Source organism: Arachis stenosperma, chromosome 4 (genome assembly GCF_014773155.1).
Source record: "Arachis stenosperma cultivar V10309 chromosome 4, arast.V10309.gnm1.PFL2, whole genome shotgun sequence".
Taxonomy (NCBI): Eukaryota; Viridiplantae; Streptophyta; class Magnoliopsida; order Fabales; family Fabaceae; genus Arachis; species Arachis stenosperma.
This window is the reverse complement of record NC_080380.1, coordinates 130,615,221-130,634,654: the sequence shown is the minus strand read 5'-3', so window position 1 is coordinate 130,634,654 and position 19,434 is coordinate 130,615,221. Positions and strand designations below refer to the sequence as shown.

General features: G+C 33.4%; 1 protein-coding gene across 1 annotated transcript; it reads left to right on the top strand.

Moving 5' to 3' along the window:
- Window positions 1-5,972: 5,972 nt before the first annotated feature.
- LOC130973182 (calcium-binding allergen Bet v 3-like) lies at window positions 5,973-7,052 on the top strand. The gene has a single exon (XM_057897621.1). The coding sequence runs from the start codon at window positions 6,261-6,263 to the stop codon at window positions 6,816-6,818; it is 558 nt and encodes a 185-aa protein (XP_057753604.1). The 5' UTR covers window positions 5,973-6,260; the 3' UTR covers window positions 6,819-7,052.
- Window positions 7,053-19,434: the final 12,382 nt, after the last annotated feature.

The window sequence follows — 19,434 nt, the reverse complement described above, 5'->3', positions numbered from 1 at the left end:
ACTTACCAATGTTGACGATAAGCTTCTGCAGGTAAGGTGCTTTGAACTTCCTCAAGAAGTTGGACTCAATATGCCTGATACAAAACATATGGAAAGCTCTTGGAGGAGACCACGCCCCTTTACTTCGTTCAATAGCTGACCTAATTGAATCGTGTCGATCGGAGATTAGTCCGACACCATCACGGGTCACCACATGTTGACGCAGGTTGCTCAGAAAAAAGTGCCACGCATCAGAAGTCTCTCCCTCCACTATGGCAAATGCAATAGGCACGATGTTGTTATTACCATCTTGTGACACTGCAACCAATAAACAACCCTTGTATTTTCCATACAAATGAGTCCCGTCCACCTGCACCACTGGCTTGCAGTGTCTGAAGGCCCTTATATAGGGGTAATAACTCCAGAAGACTCTATGTAGAACACGTATATCAGGAACCAAATCATCCCCCTGGTAAGCTGGCATTGTTTCAAAGTGAACCACTGCTGATGGCTCTTTGTGGCACATGGCCTCAAACCATATCGGCAAAGCTTCATACGATGCTTCCCAACTTCCAAAAATTGATTCGACCGCCTGCTGCTTTGCTAACCAAGCCTTGCGATAACTGATGGTGTAGTTAAACTTTGACTGGATATCAGCAATTACTGATTTCACCTTTATAGACGGGTCAACCTCTACCAACGGCTTTATTGCTTCTGCAACTGTCTTGGAATCCAGCTTCGAATGGTCTTGAGAAATAGTTGACCTGGTACAAGTATGACTTCCATTGTACCTCCTTATCTCCCAACAGTACTTCTTCTGCATTTTGGTTACCCTGATCAACCAGTCACAACCATTCCCATATTCTATACATTTGGCATAGAATGTCGTCGGTTCCGACTCATATACCCGATAGTCCACACCTCTCCGGATGGTATAATCTTTCATTGCCTTGATTACTGCCTCCCTTGAGCTGAATTCCATCCCCACTGTGAACTCACCATCCGCCACAACAGGAGGGGCTACATACATCAAAAGTAATAAATGCTTCATTATGTACTCAGTAAGAAGTCCTTCATTACAACTCAATTAATAAACATACTTTACTAGGTAAGATCGTTATAGTCTTATTTTTCGCTATTCCATCTACGTAAACAACAATTAAATATCATTCACAACAAATTATTATTAATTAATAAAAAAATCAAACGCTATGCTCACAAATGCCTGGTCACATACATTACTCATCTGACTTATCGATCTGCTACTTCAGAGATTCACGTAGCTAGCTAGGTTTACGCACCTGTATTCATATATTGCGGAAACTCCGGTGCGTGCATAGCCCCCAAATCCAACGACCGCATGAAAGATGGCTCTTGAAACGGATGCGGGTTTGCTAGTGCATTTGCAACTTCCGCCACATCTGCGTTCATGGCGCCAACATCTGCTTCTTCGTCCTCACTTGGACCGACGATCTCATAGTTACTTTCAAATTCATCTTCGCTTTCACTATTATAATCTTCCAACTCAATGTTACGGTCCGCTTCAGATTGCTCAAACTCAATATATAACTCGATGCACGATATTCGGTGGCGATTTTCCATGTACATTGAAAACATTTCCTGCATACTCGCTTCGTCCATCACATACTTGGTCTGAAATTGAACAAACCCGCCAAACACAGGTAAAGGATACCTGTACAAAATACACGATATTCTCCTACATCTTTGCGTGCCTATCTTCTCACAAATCACACCTTTCAACTCCTCAAATGACACTGTGAACGGAATAACAACATCTAATGGATTTTCACACACAAATTAAACTCCCTCATATGTTTGTAATAAGATCTGTCCGTAGTAATAAATCTTCAATACAACTCTATCATCCATAACACTATCCATTTTCAGCCTCACAGAAATTTTTCTTACAAAAATGAAAGAGAAGAATCAAAGAACAGAAGAGAAGAGAGGAGAAGAGGATGAACATTAGCGGACGAGGAAGAAATGGGGCTTCTGTGATACCACCATCCGCTTTTTGTGTTCACTAAGGGTTGAAATCGGAGGAACCGACCGCTGCACACCCAAATCGGTGGGTCCGATTGGTGAACCCCGGATTAAATTAAAATTAGAACACCCACAAATCGGTGGCACCGATTTCATACCCAACAGCCTCCCCCTTCCACAAATCGGTCCCACCGATTTTATCCCTCACTCACACAAATCGGTGGTACCGATTTCTCCTACTTCAAATCGGTGCCACCGATTTCTTCCCCCTAAATTCCAAAAACGCAGCGCCGTCATAACAGTGTAAATCACCCATAATCATCATATTCCAGCATAGCTCACACCCCAATATCATATCTAAAAAAATCTGCCACGGTTTGACTCTGACCCAATTAATTTTTTTTTTTTAAGATGAAAAAGAGTAGAGCCGCATATGTGTTTAAAATATTAAATACAAATCCATTAATTTAAATTTGATTAGATTCAATTCTTGGTAAAACGCATGAATTGAGTCGAATTTTAAATGTAATTCTCAAAAATGATCCAATATAAATATGCATTTGGCAGGAAAAAAGGATCCTTCAAGTGTTGATCCCGGTGGGGGTGGGTTTTAGACTTTTAGGTAGATTTTCAGGTTGGGTTGGCCTAGCAAACCACATCCAAGAACAAAAAAAATATATGCATGTATAAGCATAAACGATGTTTATGATATTTTTTATGATATAAAAAATATTTTTTTATCTTATTTTATTTTTCATCAACCACTTTTATTATCAAAAATGAATAATATTAAAATAAAGTATATTTTTTATCTCCAATATTTATAAAAAATATCCTTATATTTTAATTTATTTTAATTTTATTTTTTAAATTTTCAATTTACATTCATTTTATCCTTTCTGTATTTTTTTTTTCAGATAATAGTTTTTGTCTAATTTTAACCCTCCCCTGTGCCCATGGGCATTATTTCGCACATTCTCTCTCTCTTCACCACTATCCAACACATTATCTTCACCATTGTCACCTACTACACACACTGCAATGTCCCTATTATCCAACAATATTTCACACAACAAAAAAATTGCAATTTCCTTAACAATGTACCTTCCCTTTTCCTTTAACTTCCAAATGTGAAGATTTGAAAAGAGATGCCACAAGTTGAAATCAATAAGATACTTTGCATCCGTTACTAACAATTAGCTTCTACTTGCTTCAATGAAAAATCTTTTAAAACTTTCTAGTAGTAATAGATAGCACTGAAATGCAGTAACTCCATATTAGATATCAAGAAAAAAAGAGATCCCCATATGCTACTACCCAGAAATGTTACTTGTCACTGCTACTCCCTAGAAGAAGAAGAAAAAAGACATATTTTCTTATTTAAAAAAGAGCCAACGTTCCAAAAAGAAAAAAAGATTTCAGTTTGAGTTCGGTCCAAAAATTAACTCATATGTAAAGCAAGAAGAACAAGGACAAATTCAAAAAAAAAAAAAAAACTTAAAACAAAACGGGACAGAGTAGTGCATGATGCATACTTTGGCGACAGAAGATAAAAGCAATGGGAGCAGGTGCTTCCACCAGAGAGAAAAAGGAACTATTTTAGTCTAGTAACAATGTAAAAATAGTGTTTTCACGAGAAATGAAATGCAGTAATGAGAGAGAGAGGAACGTGACAATGATGGTGGTGGTTTTAAGAAGGGGGTATAATTAAAAAATAAAATGTTAAATACGATTTTGGTTCTTAAAACAGGGGTTAAAAATTTTTTGTTTTTAATCTTTTTTACATACAAAATCGTCTTTAAAATTCAACTTAATTTTAACATTATCATTCGGACAATTATACCCTTACCCTCTATCACAATTTCATCATTTCCTCTCTTGGTGTGCTTCTTCATCTTCTTCATCCTTGCTAAGTGATTTCCATAAACTTGTTTCCATGGTAATTCCTCGAATTTGAGTTGGGATCAAATTCAAACTCGTTTACAAAACTTGAATTCAGATTATAAAAAGTGGACCAAAATACTTAAAGAAATTCAAGCAACTTGCACCAAAATTTGTGCAACCTTAAATAATAATCAACAAATTCAGTAGCATCAATATTTCAGATTCAAGTCAAATCAGAAGTAGAAATTTACCTAATCAACAGAGCATGACATTGCAGCAACATCAACATATCCAAAACCCATATCATCAATAGACAAATTCAATCTTATATTTTAGACCAAATCAGAATCATCAAGCAAAAAATTCAGATATTTCACAACAAATTTAGATTATGTAAGACAAACAAAAAATCCAGTTCACACATAAGAAGGAGAGGAGGATCGAATTTCAATTTACTAGTTCAACCACAGCAGCTACTAGCAACGTCAATAGAAATTATAGAACAAGTCACAATTCAGCACGACGAGTGGGGAGGACCAGCAGAACAGCAGCGGATGGTGAAGGTCTTGGAGCAGCGACGAGGACACAGGGAGCAGTGACGAGCGACGAGTAAGGAAGAACAACAGCGAGAGGTGAAGGGCGAGGATCGGCGGCAGTGGAGGACGCGAATTCCTTCAGCTTGTGCATCCCCCTCTCTCTTTCTCTCTCTTCGCAGTTAGCGATGGTGGCTCAACGGCGGCAACGAGCCCAGTACGGCGACACGGCTCAACGGCAGCGACGAATCTAGTAGGACGGCGGCTCTCCCCCCCCCCCCCCCGTGATCCCTTCTCCCATTTAACTTGTTTTCTTTTTTTATTTTTTTTAAATTAAGGGTATTTTCAGAATAAAAATTTAAAATGTGGTAAAATAGACGATTTTAAAACTAAGTTAAACTTTAAGGAGGATTTTGTAAGAAAAAAAAGTTGAAGACGGAAAAATTTTTCAGCCCCTATCTTAAGGACCAAAATTGTACTTAACCCTAAAAAAAATGTTAACCAAAAAAAATAACAAAAAAAAAAACTGAAAATCGAAAATTTAAAAAATAAATATATTTTAAAAAATTTTAGATAAAAATATATTTTATTCATAATATTTATCTTTAACAAAACCATTTAGTCAAAAAGTATTGATAAGTTATTTTTGGACCCCAACAAATTAAAAAATACTTTTTCATGTCCATATAAAATAAAGATGCCTATCTAGATCCATTCCCCATAACTCTGATCTTCGTCATTTTTGGACCGTCACTCCGTATCATTCAATGCTTAGCATCTAGATACGCCTGCATGCATTAAGATATGGAGCCTATTATAGTTGAAATTCAAAGTTGGCATCTATCGTGCATGCCAGCATGTCAACTATTATTGTCAAATAATGAAACCTTATCAGTGAAGGACAAATACAATGGATGACTTGAAAAAGTCCTTTATGGTCTTCTAGAATATAAAATTCAAGTCAATCACCTATTTTCTCCTACTTTGCATCTCCAAATGTCAAAAGATAAAAAAGTCCTAAGGGATCCATTAGACTAAAAAAATTCCTACTATTGTAATTTTTTTTTTTATAAATTTTGATATTATAAATTAAAATAAATAGTGATAGAATTTTTTAAAAATATTTTAAATATATTTTAAAAACGTGTAAAAATAAAATTTTAAATTAAAAAATACTAAAAAACTATCAAAATAATAAATTTTTAGTCATTAATAACTAAAAATAATAAATTTTGATTATTTTCTAATATTTTTTATTTAATTTTTATTTAATTTTCGAGTAGTTAATAAAAAAATTATATAATACTGCTATGACATTAGAACGAAGTTAACGTTACGAGAGGACGAAGAATATCATTTTTCAAATCACAAAGTACTTAGACCAAATATTTTCTGGTCATTCGTTTATTATTCTGCTGTACTAATAATCTTATGATTAAAGTAAACAAAGGAAAATTCATTAGACACTAATAATAATGAGAAACGGTCCTTCAAACACGCAAAGCATGGAATAGTCCCCTTTGGTTGGCCACCAAACACGCACACACCATCTCTTATAATATACGTAGCATCACACACCACACACCACACACCATTCACAAGAATTCAGGACCATTAGCTATGGTATATAGGGTTCCACACATCTAGCTACCTTAACATTTTCCTTCTTTTTTCAACCATAAACCTATTTTTCACCATACAAAACTGAAAACCCATCTCAAAGGGCAAGTAACGTATGTGTAACAACATATAATTGCATTATTATTTTAAAAATTTCTCTCTTCTTCTCAATAGAAAAATTGCATATATATTATTATAACTTCAAGTATAGCACGTGCACTTAAAAATAAGCTAAACTAAATGGGACAAGAAAAGAAGATGACTCAGCCGTCTTCGTTTAGGCTCAGAAGCCCGAGCCTAAACTCGATCCGGCTGAGAAAGATCTTCGATATGTTTGACAAGAATGGCGATGACATTATCACGGTGAAGGAGATCAGCCAGGCAATGAACCTTCTTGGGCTGGAGGCGGACACGGCGGAGCTAGAGAACTTGACGAAGTCGTATATAAGTCCCGGGAACGAGGGTTTGGCATTCGAGGACTTCTTGAAACTGCATGAATCTCTAGGGGAAGAATACTTCGGGTTCATGGACGCGACAAACGACGAGGAAGAGGAGGAGAAGATGAAGGAGCAGGAGGAATCGGATCTTTGGGAAGCGTTTAAGGTGTTCGATGAGAATGGTGACGGTTACATATCAGCGAGGGAGCTTCAAGTGGTGTTAGGGAAGTTAGGGTTGTCTGAAGGGGATGAGATTGAGAGTGTTCAGAAGATGATTGGATCTGTTGATATCAACCATGATGGCCGTGTTGATTTCTCTGAGTTCAAGAACATGATGAGATCCGCCATTGTTAAAAAATGATCAATTAGCTTCATTCCAATTTCTACTTTTTTTTTTTTATAGTATATCAAGAAGTACTGTTTTTGATAATTCTGTGGTAGAAATTCTGTGACATGTTATGGTACTTCTTTTTTTATGGTTGAAGAATTTTCTTTCTATCAACATTTTCAGAAGTTTCTAAATTGTATAATATTGGTTGATATATTTTTGAATTTTAATTTTTTTTTGGCGTAAGACGCAATTAACTAGACTTAATGTAAATTGCTAGTATTATATATATATATATATATATATATATATATATATATATATATATATATATATATATATATTTTGGTGACGAATTGCTAGTATTATATAAGTTATGTTTTTCGCAACGTTTTGCTTTTAATTGTTTTCTATTTTTCTCTTTTATTTTGATTCAATTCGTAAATATTTCCAAATGCTTATGCTTATGTTTACATGAACAGTGTAATTCTCCTGAATCTCATAGATAAGTGATTCTATTTTGTTATTCACAAACTATCGTTAAACAGAAGAGAAAGGAGACTTTCTGGTATATCTCAAGGGCGTATATATATATATATATATATATATATATATATATATATATATATATATATATATAAGAATTTTAGATATTTTAAAAATATTAATATTTTAGTAATTTTAGTTGTTAATTTTAATTAATATATATTATATATTTTTTATAATTATAATTAATAACTAAAATAATTAAAATATAGGTGTTTTTAATATATTTAAAAATTTTCTTATTGTTTATATTAAAAGATGCATATTTTATATTTTTTATTTATTTTAAATATTAAGAACGGAAATGAGGATAAGACGGAAATAGATTCTTTTAATTTTTTTTCTTACTTGAGAGGATAAAGTGTGATATTTTATTATTAATTTTATAAATAAAACTAAGAAAAAACACAAAAAAAATATTAAAAAAAATTGAAAAGATTCATTCTCAAGTAAAACTAGTATACTAAAATATTCGAAAGGTCAAGTGAAAAAAAGAAGAGATAATGAGAGTTTATTTAGGACATGTTTTATTAATTATTTTATTAGTTTTTATAATTTAATTAAATTTATAATTAAATTTTTATATTTTTTAATTAAATTTTTATATTTTTAAATTTTTTAATTAGACTTTTTTTATATTAAAATATTAAAATTAATAAAATCTTTTTCTTAAAAATAAATGAACAATAATTTAATTAATTTTTTTTAATTATAAATATTTTCAATTTATAAAAAAATATTCTATTAATTCTAATATTTTTTATATTAATAAAAATTTAATTATAAAACTAAAAATAATACAAAATTTTATTAAAAATATAAAAATTTAATTATAAATTTAATAAAATTATAGACACCAACTAAACTTTTATTATACGCACACACTCCACACTTCTTTAACTGTGCTTGATGCATGTACGAGTAGTATTCACCACAAGAATTTCTATCCTGGAGGGTCACTAGTGGAGCAGCACTGCAGCAGTGGCACCCCTGGTAAGAGTGGTTAGTGGTGGCAATATCATAAGAGGAGTATCAACTCATAATCGACATGGCATTATCACATTATGGGCGTTTGCACTCACTATTTTAGTACAAATAATGATAATAATATTTGAATTCAAAATTGAGTCCAATATTTAAATACTAATAACATATATATCTTTACTAAAAATACTATATACATATTAATATCAAACATCAGTCATTATATATTTATATAAAAATATATATAATTTAATTTATTTTTAATATATATTTTATATTTTAATATATACCTAATAACATGATTATATCTTGACCATCTATCTTGCTCATATTGTGGAACTTTTTGTTTTGTATTGTTTTTTTTTTCAAAGAAAGAAAAAAAACAAAAAAGGGAGGGACGAAACAAAAACAAGGCTTTAAAAAAAAAAAAAACAAAAAACAAAGGGACAAAACAAAAACAAGGCTGCGAAACTCTGGTCTAATCCCACATTCATGAACCTAACTTTCCCAGCTAAAACTATTCCTCTTAAAATAGCAAAGAGTTCAGCTTTATTTTAACTTTCAAGACACTAATACTTAGATCAATTCAATTAGGTATCCTTTAAAAATGGTACAATATTCAATCTTTTTTTTACAATAATTCAAAAAAAAAAAACCACATCTAAAAAATGTAAATAAATTTAGTATTTTTAAAAATTAAATTCATATTTAAAATACAAATTAAATCAAACTAAAATTTAAAATTTTAATTTTAATTTTCTGTTTCAAAATTAATATATTTAATATAATAATATATTATAATTTAAATACACAACTAAAATTCAAATTACTCAAAATTTAAAATTTGTAATACTCGGTCTAACCGAAATTAATTAAATAATAAGTTGAATAGGAGCGACTATGGTTGGAAGATTTGGCAATTGGAATTTGATGATTTAAACATGATATTTGGATTCAGTGAATTTTTTCGAGTCAGAAAACATAGTTTTTTCTACGTAAAAGCGCACAGTGGAATTTTGACCGGCAATACTGGCTGAGACCTGTCGGGTACTGCAGTTGAGAAAATTGATTATGAGTAAATAAGATTAAGAAATGAGGAATTATAACTAGAGGAGGTAGAAATATTTGAAGTGCGATTTAGAGCGCTAATCTTAAAGGTTTTGGTTCAAAATTGGGCCAACGGACAAAAATAAGTGAACCGGGCCTAAGTGGGCCCAAGATCCAATATATATAAACATTAGTTATGAACATTTCAGCTCATTTTACCCTAAAAAGAAGGGTTGGGGCGCTGAATTGAGAAGAGAGAAGAGAAGAGAGAAAACCTAACTCTCTTTGATCTTCAAACCACCATAACTTAAGCTACGGGGCTCCGATTGACGAGTCGTTTGCGGCCACGCGTTGCTCTTCTCATCCTCTACAATTCTATCTAATTTTTGTGGTGAGTCTTCCATTCATCTTTGCCTAGTTTTTAAAATTCCCCACTGTTGCATGTTTTTGGGTAGTTAGTGTTGAAATCTTGTGATTTTGGGTGTTTAGGGATACTCCAACATGGATTCTAAGTGGGTTCTATCTCTACTTCATATGGGCTGAGATAAGAAGTGCTCAAATCCTTGTGATTTGTCATTTTTATGAGCCTTAGGTTGATGTATGTATGTGAAATTGGTTATGTTAGTGTATTTGATGATTTTGATGCACAATTGGGAGGTTGGTGTTACTTGTGGAGCTTTGGTGAGGCTTGGAGCTAAGGGTTGGTGGAGACTTCCATAGAAGAGGCTCAATTGGTTTGGCTACAAGAGGTACGGTTTAAGTTTCATTTAAGTACTGTGTGGTGTGATGAGAATTCCTAGGCTAAATGCCCCTAGGATTAAGTTTGGATTATGTAAATGGTTGGTACTAATATGCATAGTTGGTATGTAATGTGAATTAATGATTGGGTTGAAAATTGTGTGGCCTTGTATGCTTGGTGTATTGAGAATTTGATGTATTGGGTAATGAGTATTGATTTGTGGTTTATGCATTTAAATTGTGAACTTGGACCGGAGGTCGTGAATCTTGGGCCGTAGGCTGGAAAGAGGTAAGGAAGGTAAGTTGATGTGTGCATTGTATGATGACACAAGTGATTGGATGAATTTCAGATAATGAATATATGAATGATTGGGTTGGTTATTGAATAATAAGGTTTGAGGAGTTGAAGTGTGGAATTTGGTAATTTTGGGTGAAGTTGTATAGATGAGGTATGTTTGGTTTTGGTTGAGGTATGTTATGTGGTCATATATGTGATCATGATTATTAATGCCTTGATGGTATGATGATGCATGAGAAATATGTATGTTGTGATATATACTTGAGAAATGATTAAGGTTGATTTGTGGGTGAAACCATGTGATAGTGAGTATGATATTGATTATGTATAATGATGATTGATTGGAAATAGTATTGTTGGAAATTGGGATGAGGAAGGATGTATGACATGATAATGTGTTTGTAATTTAGTCATTTGTTTGAAATGGGTAAAAATGGTTATATGGCGATTTTGTGAATTGTGGTAATATGTTAGTGTATGAGTTAAGGAGGCTTAATGTCGATTTTGATATACTTTGATTGATTTCAAAGAAAAGGGATGAAATTGGCATGTTTTGGTTGATTTTGAAAAGAGTTGAAAATGACTTGTTTTGAAAATGGCACTTTGTGGTTTTGAGTGAAAACATGGTTCTTGGGCATACTTTGATGGGACATAACTTGGATTGCGGATTTCTATTTTGTGCCAAAACTTGTTTAGAAGTGAAGTTAAATCCGGAATGTCCATGCCGTTCGAAGAACGGGCGAAAAACGATTTAAAATGAGAAAGTTATGTCCGTCAGAAGATTGGGGGTTGAATCTGTGAATTATACAGCTTTTAACTTAGAAAATTCTTAGCAGAATGACCCTCCACGCGTAGACGCACTTGGCGCGTACACGTCGTTCTTCAAGAAGGCACCATCCACGCGTGCGTGTGGTGTGCGCGTGCGCGTCGATGCGCTGCACCCAATGCCCAGCCATTTTCCCGAGAGTTGTGCCAGAGTTGTGCCAGTTTTGTGCCTGGGGCATAAATGTACCCACACTTATGCGTGGCTGACGCGTACGCGTCGTCTGGCTGTGTTTCAATCCGCGCGTCCGCGTGTATGACGCATACGCGTCGATGAGCTTTGTGGCCATCCACGCGTGCGCGTGGCCCTGTTTTCATCCCAAAGTTGATTTGTGAGTTTTAAAAAGCTAAATCTCATACTTCTAAGCCTCCGATCTCACCCCTTATGTATTAAATCATTATGATATGCCTAGCAATGAGAAAGGAGCTGGGGGATGTGGTAACTTGCGAATGAAGCAACAGAAAAAGTTATGATCAATGATGATCAAAGATGATTATATGAGATACGGAGGATGGCGGTGGAAGTACCGTGTATGCCATGAGCCGAAGGGCTATATTTATTGATAAATGGTTGGTTCTTGATTAAACCATGAGTCGGATGGTTGAGTTATTGCCGAGTTACGGCAAAGCCATTATGGATTATGGCTGAGTATAAAGGCATATATGATAAATGAACGAATATGATAAATGAATAATGATGGAAAATGTTGAATGTAAGCATGCTTGTGTTTTCTCTCTGGTTGTAAGGGTGACAGGGCACCGATACCCTCTAATGGCGATAGGGTGCATATACCCTCTAATGGCGACAGGGCGCATATACCCTCTAATGGCGACAGGGCGCAGATATCCTCTAATGGCGACAGGGCGCAGATTCCCTCTAATGATATTAATACGCACAGAGAGACTGTGCCCGGGTTAGCTACCAGACACGTCGGGTTGGCTTGATAATCGATAGATGATATCATTAGCCATAGGGCAGGCATTCATCATTTGCATATGTTTGAATTGTTTGGGTTTGCCTATTTGTTTTGGATTTCTACATTATATATGCTAAGTTACCTGATTATATGCTACTTGTTCTACTTGTACCTTAATTGTGTATTACTTGCCTGTATTGTTTGTGTTTGTACAACTGAGAGGCCCCTCATGTTGGTGTCGGTGGAGGTTGAGGGCTGTTCTTGATGAGATGAATTGATGATGCGATTGCATGATGATGATGATCATTGGTTGAGATGATTTGAGCTCCCTGGGTAGACGCAGTGATGTGGTTTCACTAGCTCCAGGTGAGGGTATGTTGTATTGATATAGAATTGCTGAGACGGCACGACTGATGATGGTTTTGTTTATGATTCTGAATCAGATTCGTGGGAGAGTCAGCGAGTTGGGAATCATTTGAGATATGAACTAGATTTAGTATCCCCTTATGACAGATGCCTATTTATGGATTAGTGAGAATCTAGGCTGGATACTTGGTGAAAAGGAGTTTAGGATGCTTAGTGAGTTTTATTGCAGTGCATTGTATTTATTTGGCACTTTTACCGTACTGGAAACCCATGTGCCCGGGGTTCTCATTCCGTATATATCTCTCTTGTTTTTCAGATATAGGTCCAGGTGCTCAGTAGTGAGTTGTGGGTCGTCTGAGAGACGGCGAAGATCTTTATTTTCTCTACTTTGTGATTTGCTTAAAATCTCTCCACCTTTGTTTCGAAAAGATTATATTATGTATTGTACTCTTTTAAACTTGCCTATAGAGGCTCTCATGTTTCCTTTGGGAGAGATTAGGATATACTGTTGTCAACTACTTTCATACTGTACCCTAGCCGGCCTAAACTTCGCGGGTCGCGACTAGTGGCTATTTACTTATGTTATATATATATATCTATCTGTTATCTATCTCTTAATCTCCTTTATGCCTTGTCCGTATATCGCTTTCGGCTTCACATTTTATCTTTTTGTTGTCGAAACGTGAGTGATACGTCTTCGCGATTTTATTTCTACTCTTTTCAGGCTTCTCGATTAATACTCCTTTTCGAATTTACCTATATTTATATATTAAAAAAATTCACCTGAGAGTCGTACCACCGTAATATCATTGACTTATGACTCGAGTATAAGGATTTGAATATTAGGGTGTTACAAAATTTAACTTTTAAAATTTTAAATTAAATTTTAAATCATTTAATTATTTACTAAACACATTTAAAATAGAAGAAGAGAAGTCACAAAACCCCACATCCAAAACTCAAAAACTCAGAACGGCAATTCAACGGCACTCTGAAGACACAGAGACTTCATTCCCCCTGCCACCGCACCACAGTCCTCGTCGGCCTTCATCGTCGACGCCCCGCATCCAAAACCCAGAGACTCACAACGGAAACTCAGCGGCACACGTTGAAAACACAGAAAAGTCACTCCCTGCCGCCGTTCGTCCACGCCACCCCTTCCTCCACCAGGACGCTCATCCACAATGCTGCATTCCTCTCTTTCCAAGCTCATCTTCGTCGCCGCCGTTTATCCACATTAACCACGCCGATCACTGAACTGAGGTTTGGATTATTCTGACACCATTAATTTTTGTATTATTCTATATAAAGTTTTGATTTTTTTAATTATATATATATATATATATATATATATATATATATATAATTTATCTTTGCATGTGCAATCTCTTAATTTTTGGAAGTGTTTACATCTTTGAATTGAATTTTTTTGTGTTGATTAGCTTGAAGTAATCGCTATTTGTGGGTAAGTTCATGGTTGCTGCTGTACGTTATATCAATGTAGCTATTACTGTAATTGGTTCAGAAATTAGCATAGGCTTAAAACTTATATCTTAGGCTTGAACGATTATTAGACTTGAGCAATAATATTCTTATTTGTGTGTTTAAGTGTTACATCATTACCTGAAAGCTTTTTTTCTACCCCCAATAATAAATAATTTTCTTAATTTTAGATTTTTTACTTTTTAGAATGGATTAACTTTGACGGGTGCAAGAAAATTATGATTAAGTTCTATTTTGTGGTGTGTTAATGATCGAAAGATGTTATTTTTGTTACGTAGCTTTCATAGTCAATTTGCTTGCTGGATTGATTGTATGAGCTTGTTACACTGCAATTAAAAGAAATATATCTATGTGTTGGGATGAGAATAAAGATAAGAACTTGTACAAGTAATTAGCATGGATTATTACGATTCAGGATGTGTTTATGTTGTTACCTCAATTCTACAAGTATTTTCAGTGAACACTTTATGTTTAACCTTATGATATGAACAATGTGCAGTGTAGAATCATAATGCCAGTTAAAAAACATACTTCATCTGGTACAAAGAAAGGAAATTCAGCAGTTAATAAGGCTTTTGATGGCAGATTTGATGAATGTAATGTTAACAATATCAAAAAGAAAGTTAGAAGGCCGAAGAATCCAGAGGGTCCTAAAAAGGTAGTTTGTTTCTCACTTTAAAAATTTTCGAGGTTTGCAAGTGAGGTACACAATTTCACATATACTAACTAGTGGCTCAATTTTTTAGAAAACACTTTATATCCGCTGCTCTCCAACTGCCATTGCGGATATGATGGAGCATTTAAAAGATAAATATCCGATCAAGTACCAAGAAGTTGAAAAAATGGGTTTTGGATATCTGAGGCACATCCCTAAGTGGTCGATGAACCAAGATTTGATTGTCGTCCTGGCACGGTCATATAACAAGGATCGAATGCATTTGGAAGTTGAGATCGGAGATATACCGGTGAATGCACGAGTGATAAGTCAAGCATTGGGACTCCCTGCAAATGGTAATACATAAAACATATATTTAATGTAAAGTGCATATATATTCTCTTTTACGGTGCCTAGTAAGACTATTGCTAGTTAGTATTTTTTGGATGTAGTACTACTTCTCTCAACCCTGTGGTTTCCGTGTTACAGGTGATAGCTTCTCGAAATTAGATCCGAAGAAGCATCGTCACTTCATAGATACCTTTGAAGGCACAATCTATGCCTAGTGTTTGGCATGACATTTCGAATGGCTGTTGCCATGGCCCCGCATTGGTCAATTAAGATTCTATCTGGTATTTTTCTCATATATTTTATAAATATTTGCATGAGCCATTCAAAGGACTCAGTATCTTCATTTTCCAATAAAAAGAAGTTACTTATTGAGTTTGTATGTGGTGTCAAATGACACCACGTCACCAAAATACTAGTAAGCAGCTCTTGATCGAGCATCCGCCCAAAATGCATGCTTGAAACTATTGTCACTATAGACACAAATGTCGTAAAAGAAATTCAGGTTCTGCTCTTTCATCCTGGTAAAATAGTCCAGCATCTCTTGCGCATCAGTATCATCTCCATTGATTCGGAGTTTACCAGATATATAATTTCTAACATCCTTCTCAAAAAAGTTCAGATTAGAACGACCACCAGCTTCATCAGCAAGCGCCTGAAAAGTCTTCGAAGGTCGTATACCAGCCTGGTCGTTGCGCTCGATGACATCCTTAACGTGCATGGAGAGTTTCCTGTTTTTCTTAAACATCCATGACAAACTGGAATCACACTGATGCGTGTGAGCTAATTCTACCTTCGACAGTCTCCACTATCCAAGCTCTGTGTCAAGTTTCACATAGATGCGAGCTTTACAGTGTACAGATGAGACTGTGTTTGACCTTTGGGTTGCTGGATTCTTCTTTGTTCGGTATCCATCTCTATTGCACTATATGGATTAGTTAATGGGTGTTCTTCCATTCTTATCGAAGTTAGTGTTTCTTATATGAGGCTCGAATCCCCCTTTATTGGCATAGTTATAGTAAAATTGGCGTGCTTCTTCGAGGATTCCAAATAGCATCCCCACTTTTAGAATCTCCTCATCATAAATGGTGGGATGAATTATGACCTACAAAAACAAAACATACTAACAAGAATTGTGGCACAAAAATGACAAAATAATACATGCATATGTATATATTTACAGTGCCATTACTCTGATATTTGGATGTGTTCACATAAATATATATATTAAAATATAACCTATAATTAGCATGCAGGTAAAAAAGTCGGCCATAAATATCAGAAGAATAAATTAAGACATTATCAAAAATTCTAAATAAAAAAATGTCAACTACCTCAATCGTGCACTCAGTTTCTGTAGCAAAATTGCTTGAACTATTACAAATATTCATATCGTTCATATCAATATGGGTATCAAATGAGTGAATTTCTTCTGACGACGACTGCGTGTTCAAGTCTATCACAAATGCCATATTGATGTCTAAGATTATAAATAAAATAATGGTTATTATAATATTAGAAAAAAAATAGTAATTAATTAAAATATATGCAAATTAATAACTAAATGTCCATTTTACTTAAACATTTTGGATCAGTAAGACCAAAAAAAAATTATCAGGTAGCTATTTGATAGATTTTTGGATGTGTTCTAAAAATATCTTTAGTTTGATTGGATTATTTTGTATGTGTAATAAACTTACGACATAAACTAATTTCAACTATTATCTAAAATACCAACCAATAACATCAATAAAAAAATTAATATGAATAAATACTAATGCTCAAACAAGTAATAAAAATTTCAACTAATACTATGATAATATATGTTGGATATTTTTTATAAATAATAAAAAACTTAAATTAACTGTATAATAATTTTGAAAATGATAATGTTTAAATAAGTAACAAAAAATCCAACTAATAATTTAAATAATAAATATTACATGCATTTTATCGAATAAAAAATCAAAAGATTAATTGTATTATGTACGTTTTTATTTAAAAACTAGAAATTAACAATTTTGAAAACGTTTATATTTAAAAACTAGATTTTTACGATTTTAGATGTGTTTTAAAAATATTTTGTATATAATATCATACTATTAGATGTGTTATAATTAAAAAATAAAAACACAATTATTATGACTATACCAACTACATCTTCTTTCGTAAACTCTAGATTTTTTATTTGCTTCTTTACTCAAACTAATTAAGTACAAAATACTTTATGTACGTTTTTATTTAAAAACTAGAAATGAACGATTTTGAAAACGTGTATATTTAAAAAGAAGATTTTTACGATTTTGGATGTGTTTTAAAAATATTTTGTATATAATATCATACTATTAGATGTGTTATAATTGAAAAATAAAAACACAATTATTATGACTATACCAGCTACATCTTCTCTTGTAAACTCTAGATTTTTTATTTGCTTATTTACTCAAACTAATTAAGTACAAAATACTTTATTTGTAACAATTCTATTAATAAAATCAAATAAAATCAAACTTGTTCCAATTTAATAAGAATGAAATTTTTTTGTTTATTTTTAAATATAATTAAAAATTCTGAACATGATATTTCTTAACATTAATTAAGCACATGTCTGAAAAGTGGTGATACCTTTCACCAATGAAGACGAGAGGGTGCTTCAGCTGGAAGGTGGTGATACCTTCACCAATGAAGATGAGAGGGGGCTTCAGTTGGAAGGTTCTTGTTTCGTTTGAAATTCACTAATGCAGTGTGAAGGTTACGTAAAAAAAGGAATAACAAATCATGTTTGTTACGTGAGGTTACGTAAAAGAAGCAAAGTCCTAATAGCTAACCATAAAGTGGGAGAGAAGTTAGATTGATTTATATTTTTATTATTTAAATTAAAAATATTTAGAGATATGTATCCTAAAAATAGGAATATGTTTCAATAAAAAAATAATTAAATATTAAAGGCTGATTAGTGTTGTACATGTAGCATTTTTCTACTTAGATAGTGTTCCAAACAATCTCTAAACCAAAATTGGTTCTTGTTGAAAAAAGCATCTTAGATATAATAATATGGCTTATTCCAATATAACTATATTACAATTTATAATGACTATGGTGATTATAATATTTTAAAAAATATTGCTAAAATTGAAGTAATATTTTTTTTATTATTAAACAATATTTTTTAAAAAATGTTACTTAAAAAAATGTGACTTTAACTTTATCAACACTTACATAATCATCATAGCCACTATAACATAGACAAAGCCCTACAATTGGCAAGTTATTTTAGAGGTTTATCCAAACCACCAAAATTCACATATGTGCCAATGAAGGTCTGAAATATTGATAATTTCTACTTTATTATGTACCAATAGAACAACCAGGTTGCATCAATGAAAAAAAAAATTGTGCAGAGCCCACGTTCCAAATAAAACCATCCTCAAAATTCATTGATATGCCCTCCCAACACATATTTAAATAAAAAAGACTTATTCTTTTAAGATAATTTTTTTCATAATTTGTGTTGCTGGTAAAAGAATTGCTATTACTTGATATGCATTATTACATCATGTACTTTGTATCGTTTTCTTGTTAGTTAGATTAGGCAATTAGAAGATGCAACTTGATTAGTTTGTTAGAATAATTTGTTAATTCTTATTCAGGATATTAGTGTAAATAGTGATAAAGGTTAATTAGTGTGTGTATATTATTCTGCCTCTGGTTAGTCTATATATAAACCAAAGCTTGCTGATATACATAAAATGTATGACTCTAGTTTTGGTTAATCAGAATTCATTCAATTCTCTTCTCTTTTATGTGCTAATCTACCACAACATGGTATCATGAGCTTCAAGATCATGATTCAAGATTCACGCTCAATCGCTTCATTCTTTTGTCCTTTCTTTTTTTCATCTTTCAATTCTTCAAGCTTCTCTTCTCACGTGCTCTTTTTCACCAATGGCGTTCATCATTGCTAGATAGTCCACCAACAAACCAGCACCGGTTCTACTCTCTGAAAAATTCAATGATAAAAACTTCAACACATGGAGGCTTTTGGCTTGGTTGATAGTTCAGACACTTGGCTTAGAGCATCATCTTGATGCGTCAAAAACTCCACAACGTTATGTGAAGAGTTCACGATCCAAATCTACAACTTCTTCTGAAACTGCCAAGACGGATTCACCTCCAATTCAAACACCAACTACAATATCAGAATTGATTCAAGAATCAGATGAATATAAAGAGTGGCGTCAAATAGATCTTACGCTTACTATGTGGCTTGTGGCCTCCATGACAACCAACTTCACGAGCAAAGTGCTCCATTGCACAAGGTTTGCTGATGCATGGTCCACCATCATTGATTACTTCACAACTGCATTAAAGACACGTGTTCAGAGCTTGAAATCTCATCTTAGATCAGTTAAGAAAACAGGTATC

Coding starts and splice junctions, on each gene's coding strand:
- LOC130973182 (XM_057897621.1), top strand. CDS start 6,261: ATGGGACAAGAAAAGAAGATGACTCAGCCGTCTTCGTTTAGGCTCAGA.